The sequence below is a fragment of the Budorcas taxicolor genome, chromosome 10 (assembly GCF_023091745.1).
Source record: "Budorcas taxicolor isolate Tak-1 chromosome 10, Takin1.1, whole genome shotgun sequence".
Lineage (NCBI taxonomy): Eukaryota > Metazoa > Chordata > Mammalia > Artiodactyla > Bovidae > Budorcas > Budorcas taxicolor.
In genome coordinates this window covers 10,818,269-10,827,067 of record NC_068919.1, presented here as the reverse complement: position 1 = coordinate 10,827,067, position 8,799 = coordinate 10,818,269, and the positions used below count along the sequence as shown (strand labels likewise).

Below are 8,799 nucleotides of genomic sequence, written 5' to 3'. Positions count from 1 at the left end.
GGCCAGTTATCTTTTCAGTATAGCAGCTCTTAAAGGTAGTATACTGTTCAAATCTTTTCTGTTTTTCAATCTGTGCCATGACTGGAAGAGAAAGAAAAAATCATTCTTAAAACCTAAAATATATGTGAAAGAAAGGACTGAAAGGGGAGTTATTAGAATGTTAACAGTGATTTCCCTAGGCAGTAAAATCTGGGGTGACTTTTTTTGTGTATGCTTTTAATCTCTCAAGTTTTTAACAGGAGTAAAAGTATTGCTTCTGTCATCTGAAACAAAATGTTATTTAAAAACTTTACATCTGTACAGTTCGAATTCATTTATAAACAAGTGTACACACAGGTGGTACAAAAAACAAGCAACGGACAATATTAATATTTATTCACAGATTTAGATGTCATTTAAAATATGAAAGTAATTAATACAAAACCTCTGGGTTTGAGAGAGCAGGGAAAGACTACTTCGATTATTTGATTGGCTTATTTTCTATCTAGAAAGCTCTGTCAATTAAAAATTGTATTTATAAAGGAGAGAGTAAATAAAGTATTTTATACAATGAATCTGGGAGAGTGAATAGAATTTTTAAGAAGAAAAAAAAGGAAAATGAAATGCTTGTTTATAAGCTAAAAATTAGGCCCACTACCAAAAAATGTGGCTGCAATCTTTGAGTCTGTTCTTACTTCAGTTGTTCAACTGACTAAAAATATTGGTTTTATACCTAAACAATCACAAGTAAAGACATGTGGCACCAGTGGTGAAGAACCCACCTGCCAAAACAACAGTCTTAAGAGATGCGGGCTCGACCCTGGGTCAGGAAGATCCCCTGGAGGAGGGCATGGCAATCTACTATAGTATTCTTGCCCGGAGAATCCCATGGACAGAGCAGCCTGGCAGACTATGGTCTACAGGGTTGCAGAGTCAGACACAACTGAAGCGACTTAGCATGCATGCAAGCACACTCATTAATAAGAATGACAATGTAGAAATGCTATTTTTGAGTTCTCAATTTAATATGATAGACAAAATATTCCCTATTTGATTCTTGGTTTGCCCTGAAGAATTCCATTTCATTTAAAATTTTCTATTCTGGCTGACAAACTGAGAGGGCCTAATTTGAAGGACAGCTTATTAATATGATACACTTGCATTTTTAATTATCATCAAATCTACTTGGATGTCTTGCTAACAAAAAAACTAAACCTCTAAAATTCCTTGATCTCTTTCTTCTGTGAAGCACTCTCTATGTCTCAAAATACATATTTCTATCAATGTGTTTTTACTCTGTACTGTTGAATTACTGGAAGCTAGGAGCCAATCTTAGCAAAATCATTGATATTTATTATATTTATTAATATTTATTAATTTATTAATATTTATTAAAATATCATTGAATTTATTAATTCATACTGTGGACTAGGGAGCTAAGGAATAAACTACAGTCTACATATATATGACTAAAGTTTATATATATAAAATGTGTGCGCACACACACACATTTTGTTTAATTTCTTAAAATATAAATAAAGATAAAATGGAGCTCTAGTTCCTTGTTACAATTGGGTATACAGAAGAAAAACATGGAACAGACATGGCTGTCTTCTAAAGCTACAGGTTCCCCGACATTTTAAGGAGAAAAAGGAGTCCTTTAAATTTTATTCATTCATTTTGAGAGCTTAATAAGCTCACTGTGAAAATGCTGTATCCACAAAGTGAAAGCCATGTGAGTAAAAGCAGAGTCAGATCTCTGTGGAGGCAAAGTGTTTCTAAATTCAAGTAATGAAGTCCCTACTGTGCCCCACTGACTGCTCCATATCACAGGAACCAGAGCTATTCTTTCCTATTACATACTTGTTTTCTTAATTTTCAAAGCACACTAGTGCACTAATGTTTCTCGAGTTAATCTGATGCATTATTTACCTTTAAAAACTGATCCTTGATCATATCAAACTTCTGCTTTTCATGCACAGCTCTTGCTGTATTTGTTCCATCAAAAGGTTCTACAATGTTAAATGCACATATAAACAAGATATTATTAAAATGAGAACTTGTTTTCTATTTGATTGAATTACATGAAACTGCCAATATTTTGACAGTTTCTGATCTACATAATAGCAACTGCATCTTCTTAGATTTATGCTTACAGAAAACAGTTTTATAATAGCTATGAACTATCAAAGTAGATACAATTAAAGTGAGATGTTTAAAATGAAGTAACCAGCACAGGTATTAAGTCTAAACCACAAAAATATTAAGTCTAAATCACAAAAGTAGGTAAGATTTCTGAAGAATTAGCGAGTCAGGAACCTACTGTGAAAAGAATAAAGTTAAAGAATAAAGAGTTATCAAAAAGAATAAAAGCACTATACCAGGAGATACAGTCAGTGTCAAATACCACAGAAAAGTAATTTTAAATTTACCTTAAAAGACCACTGATTTGTCTAGTAGGAAGAAGTTCAATGCCTTTGTAAGTAGAGGTTTAATACCACGAGGACGGCAGACAGTACAGAGAATTATGGTGTGACTAAACGGCTTTAAAAAGATGCAGTGAGAACGGTGACTTGTTGGCAATGAAACAGCAAGTGGTCAAGACAAGAGAACAGAAGAGGAAATTCCCCCTGCCCCCCACTCAGGGCACATATTTTTTTTTTTTTAAAGCTTGGTTCTATTTATTTATTTTTTTGAAATTTTGTGTGTGTTTCCAACATTACCCTCCATGTCTTCATCCTTACTCTACTCACCCTTCACCCACAAAATAAGAGTAGTTCGAATACAGATACAAACTGATTCTATTTAAGAGAACAAGGAAACTGAAGATAAACGTGAGAAAGGGAGGACAACGAAAGGCATTAGGAATGAAATGGGGGCTGAAATAATGCCAGCAGCAGGTTAAAACTAGAGTTTAAGAATTTTAGCACTAAAAAAGAGAAAAAAGGACAGAAAGATCCAGCAGGATCTACTTTGAGTCAGTAGGATCAAGTCAAGAGCATTCTTCAAAGACAAGAAGATCCATGTGTGCTACGAAGTTGAAATGAGGGACTAAACGGAGAGAGAGTAAACTTGTTAGAACGAGGGGGAAGAGCTCAAAAAGTGTGGGTCTGACGGAGAGGTTAACTTTAGGTATGCCATATAATCTAATCAGGTCCATAGTTTTCAAAATTCCTTTTTTTAATTGCTTGTAAAGGATATTTCAAGAAAGAGTTTATTATCACTGTACTTCTTAGAACAGATAATGCCATATGTCAAACTACCAAATCACACAGTGTATACCACTTTAAAACTGTATTTAATATTCACAAGAACCAAGTAACTAGAATAATATAAACACACTGTACAATTTAGCAAACCAAACACCAAAGCAGGAGATTCAATTTCACACTTATAAACTCTTAAAATGTTGGATTATAAGTCAAGATTAAAATATTTTAAATTTGATGTTTTCCTACAAATGCCAAATGTCAACCCTTTTTATCTCAAGATTTACAAATGTCATCAACGTGGAATCTGTGAGAACAGTATTGCCTCTTGAAGTCAGTTTCCACCAACCTAAAGAAGTATTCAACTACATGTAAATTAATTTTAGAGAATAGAATATCTCACAGCATTTAATTTTAAAAGGAAAATCAATTTATAGTCATAAAATCAAGCTCAAGCTTATATCAATTATCAATATTTAAGCATAAAAAAACTAATTTCATTTCAAAGAATCATCACATGAAGAAAGTATTTTCTTCCACCTACAACTCATGAAACTGAATGTCAGCCAACTACAAGCATGAGGGGTGCATGTAGACTGCTCATGCATCTACATGAGCAGAAACATTTAACACCTAAATTTGTTTATTTCTTACAATGAAAGAAGTTTAAATCATGTTTTAAAAATTAAAATCTTATGATTAAAGACTTATAAACCACTTAGGATATAAATGTATTACTTTTACATGAAATATAAGCTGAAACTATTCAAGTGCTTCTGTCAGTACTAGGTAAGTTGGATGGTAAACAGAAAGTAGTTGTGGGAAAACTACCTTCTACACAGATGTATTTATTTCTCCATTCAATACCATCAGGCCTGGGAATGGCTTTGGCTTCACGAACTGAAATCATCTGACTATTCCAGCTGGAAAAAGAAAAACATTCATGTTGTTGTACAGCAGAAACTAACACAACATGGTAAAGCAATTATACTCCAACTTTAAAGAAAAGAAAAACATTAATCATATAAACTATTTTCTTAACTTCCCTTTTGCTATTTTTATTGTATCAATAGTTAGGCATACTCTGATTTTCTCATAGAACTGAAATCTGCATCAGCTCTCTGCACCTGAAGTATCATTTCCCCTTCTCTACTTCTTTTGTCTCCATAACACTTAGATTTCTAATCATTTGCTTATGTATGTTATTTATTGTGTCTCCTCTAACTAGATGAAAGCTCCAAGATCCTGAGCTATTTATTTTTGGTTTTTTTACTGTTCATTTAGTTGCTTAGTATCAACTAGGTACTCAATAAATATTTTTTGAATAAATAAAGTAATAAGAAAAATAATCTGTAAGTAAGCAAAAAACTGTTTCTTGTTAAACCCCAGTAAGAATTTTTTAAGAGAGGTTGTTTTTGGTATCACTAAGTAATTCTTGTTCAGGTGTACCTCTACTGATATGATTTATGGCAGAAATTTTAGAAAAATGAATACTCTATGAAAACATACTGTTATTGCTGTGTATCAGATGTAGCTGTTCACAGTGAAGTTTTAGTCAAGCAAAACAATTTTATCAGCATGCCTGAAGGTCGACTGTCCAGCCTTTAGTAAGGCCTAACCTTACACTGTTGTTTTTTTACTTTATAATTTTGTATAACATTCCTTTTTTCAAAAAACATTTTAAAAATATATAACTACTCAGCTTGTGTTCAACAGAAAAATGAGTCTGAGGGAAGCTGGTATCTTTTTTTTTTTTCAGTTTTCAGCTTTTTCCATCATTCCAGTAGGAGGAAGACGATACTTTGGGACGTTCCAAATGCAACACTCATCCTACTCTTCCTCTATTTATTAGAGAATCCATAAGGATATAACCGTGGATCCAACATGGCATTTGTTTCTGAAAACTGACCAATTTCTATGTTAAACATGCAAGAAAACACTGCATCTTGTGAAGTTTCATAATTGAAAATGATCCTCAAAGTATGACTATTTTTTCTTATTAAGAGTACAGTTTAGGAATAGCTTGCAAAGACAGCTTTAAGTTCTTTAAAAATATTTATGCTTTTTAAAAGTAAGTGGGCTGTGAAAAAGAAATACTTAGTATTGGTTACAGTAACATGCTTTAGGTCCTTCAACGTACAGCAGCTCCGTTAGTATGGACTTCAAACAGAAAAGAAGTACGGCTCTACTGGTCCAAGTGTGTTTCCAAAATCTTCTTCAAGGTAACACCGTAAAGGGGAGAGTTCTATAACCACGTTGCCAAACCAAACAAGATTACAGCAGAATTACACTTTGTGCTACTTAACTTTATTCCATGTAAGACAACTACCACTACTAAAAATGAACTTTTTCCTGACACTCTTTGTTTCAAATGTCAACTTATAAGACAGGTGAATCTGCAGTAGAATTAATATTGAAAACATTATGTTAAAAAAAAAAAAAGAGGTGGACTAATTTTTTCCTCTCAGACAAGTTTAAAATACTGAACCACCACATCCTGCTGTTAAACTAAAACTTTTACTTCCTTAAATCAAAGAACTCTTATTAAACTCAACCCCAAATTTCTAAACTGGATCACAGAAACATATGTGACACATTCATGTTCACTTTTTTATCCCTAACCAGATATTATTTAATCTTCAACCTATAATCAACCCAAATTATTATTTAAATGACTGTATCATCTGAAGTACTTCACAGAGGGGAAAAAAGAATATTTGAATCACTACTATTTAGACTGATTCAAACTACTGCATTTTTAAAGAACTTTTAAATATATCTAAATTATTAAATATTTCAAATCATAAAACATGATACATAACTTTTATATAATTTTTAATCTTATAGGTGAATTTCAATGTAGAATTCAAAGGTAATTTAGAAATATTTTTCCTACACATTTCCTTCTTTAAAACAGGCTCTAAACTAAGCCTTTTGTCATACGATATTTCTCTACTGTAACTTCCTTGCCATATGAAAATCTGTTATTGTCACTCAATAATTAAAGAATAAAATAAGACAATCTATAAAAGAGTAATGTTTCAGGAAAAAAAACACCAGATATTGGACTTAATTTAATCTACAACAGATTCAGTTCAGTTCAGTCGCTCAGTCATGTCTGACTCTTTGCAACCCCATGAATCACAGCACGCCAGGCCTCCCTGTCCATCACCATCTCCCGAAGTTCACTCAGACTCCTGTCCATCAAGTCGGTGATACCATCCAGCCATCTCATCCTCTGTCGTCCCCTTTTCCTCCTGCCCCCAATCCCTCCCAGCATCAGAGTCTTTTCCAATGAGTCAACTCTTCCCATGAGGTGACCAAAGTATTAAGAGTTTCAGCTTTGGCATCATTCCTTCCAAAGAACAACCAGGGCTGATCTCCTTTAGAATGGACTTGTTGGATCTCCTTGCAGTCCAAGGGACTCTCAAGAGTCTTCTCCAACACCACAGTTCAAAACCATCAATTCTTCGGTGCTCAGCCTTCTTCACAGTCCAACTCTCACATCCATACATGACCACAGGAAAAACTATAGCCTTGACTAGACGGACCTTTGTTGGCAAAGTAATGTCTCTGCTTTTGAATATACTATCTAGGTTGGTCATAACTTTTCTTCCAAGGAGTAAGCGTCTTTTAATTTCATGGCTGCAGTCACCATCTGCAGTGATTTTGGAGCCCCAAAAAAATAAAGTCTGACACGGTTTCCACTGTTTCCCCATCTGTTTCCCATGAAGTGATGGGACCAGATGCCATGATCTTCGTTTTCTGAATGTTGAGCTTTAAAGCCAACTTTTTCACTTTCCTCTTTCACTTTCAAGAGGCTTTTTAGTTCCCCTTCACTTTCTGCCATAAGGGTGGTATCATCTGCATATCTGAGGTTATTGATATTTCTCCCGGCAATCTTGATTCCAGCTTGTGTTTCTTCCAGCCCAGCATTTCTCATGATGTACTCTGCATATAAGTTAAATAAGCAGGGGGACAATATACAACCTTGACGTACTCCTTTTCCTATTTGGAACCAGTCTGTTGTTCCATGTCCAGTTCTAACTGCTGCTTCCTGACCTGCATACAGATTTCTCAAGAGGCAGGTCAGGTGGTCTGGAATGCCCATCTCTTTCAGAATTTTCCACAGTTTATTGTGATCCACACAGTCAAAGGCTTTGGCATAGTCAATAAAGCAGAAATAGATGTTTTTCTGGAACTCTCTTGCTTTTTCCATGATCCAGCGGGTGTTGGCAATTTGATCTCTGGTTCCTCTGCCTTTTCTAAAACCAGCTTGAACATCAGGAAGTTTACGGTTCACGTATTGCTGAAGCCTGGCTTGGAGAATTTTGAGCATTACTTTACTAGCATTTGAGATGAGTGCAATTGCGTGGTAGTTGGAGCATTCTTTGGCATCACCTTTCTTTGGGATTGGAATGAAAACTCACCTTTTCCAGTCCTGTGGCCACTGCTGAGTTTTCCAAATTTGCTGGCAAATTGAGTGCAGCACTTTCACAGCATCATCTTCCAGGATTTGAAAGCGCTCAACTGGAATTCCATCACCTCCACTAGCTTTGTTCGTAGTGATGCTTTCTAAGGCCCACTTGACTTCACATTCCAGGATGTCTGGCTCTAGATGAGTGATCACACCATCATGATTATCTGGGTCGTGAAGATCTTTTTTGTACAGTTCTTCTGTGTATTCTTGCTACCTCTTAATATCTTCTGCTTCTGTTAGGTCCATAACATTTCTGTCCTTTATCAAGCCCATCTTTGCAGGAAATGTTCCCTTGGTATCTCTAATTTTCTTGAAGAGATCTCTAGTCTTTCCCATTCTGTTCTTTTCCTCTATTTCTCTGCATTGATCGCTGAGGAAGGCTTTCTTATCTCTTCTTGCTATTCTCTAAAACTCTGCATTCAGATGCTTATATCTTTCCTTTTCTCCTTTGCTTTTCGCTTCTCTTCTTTTCACAGCTATTTGTAAGGCCTCCCCAGACAGCCATTTTGCTTTTTTGCATTTCTTTTCCATGGGCATGGTCTTGATCCCTGTCTCCTGTACAATGTCACGAACCTCATTCCATAGTTCATCAGGCACTCTATCTATCAGATCTAGGCCCTTAAATCTATTTCTCACTTCCACTGTATAATCATAAGGGATTTTTATTGGTAAGATATTGGCTTTTTTCATCAGTAATGGTAATGGACTGGTACTCATTTTTTTGTGACAAAGTTATTTTGAGACAACTGATTAAATTGGAAATGTAGTCTTCAACAACATTACAAAGAAAAATTCAAGTATAGCAAAAGATAAAATGATGGGTCTGATACCACATGGCTGCATATATGCTAAAATTAGTCAAATTAAGTGAAAAAATGGTATTTTTTTTGGTCTTAGTAATTACTAAGGGCTGAGAAGCAAACACTTTGTTAAGGATTTCAAATCCTGTACACAGAAAAAACTTGAATCCTAGAGTTCTGTTTTGACTGGCTTTTCTTCTGCCTGACCCTTTAAATGCTGGTATCGAGACTTTGCCTTTTTCAATCTTCTTCAAATGCTAGACCACCCATCCCGGGCTGGGCTTCAGTACTCTGATGTTTCTTTTCCTAAGTCTTTTTCTCCAGCTACTAA

General features: G+C 34.9%; 1 protein-coding gene across 5 annotated transcripts in view; it reads right to left on the bottom strand.

The window, feature by feature from the left end:
- The window catches only part of TENT2 (terminal nucleotidyltransferase 2), a 62,121-nt gene continuing 53,322 nt past the window's right edge, over positions 1-8,799 (bottom strand). For all 5 annotated transcript variants that reach the window (XM_052646519.1, XM_052646521.1, XM_052646522.1 and 2 more), the window contains 3 exons: positions 4,020-4,111; positions 1,912-1,991; positions 1-81 (listed from right to left, as the gene is read on the bottom strand). In XM_052646519.1, the coding sequence (XP_052502479.1) occupies positions 7-81; positions 1,912-1,991; positions 4,020-4,111 (247 nt within the window). In that variant the 3' untranslated portion in view covers positions 1-6. The remainder of the gene's footprint in view (positions 82-1,911; positions 1,992-4,019; positions 4,112-8,799) is intronic.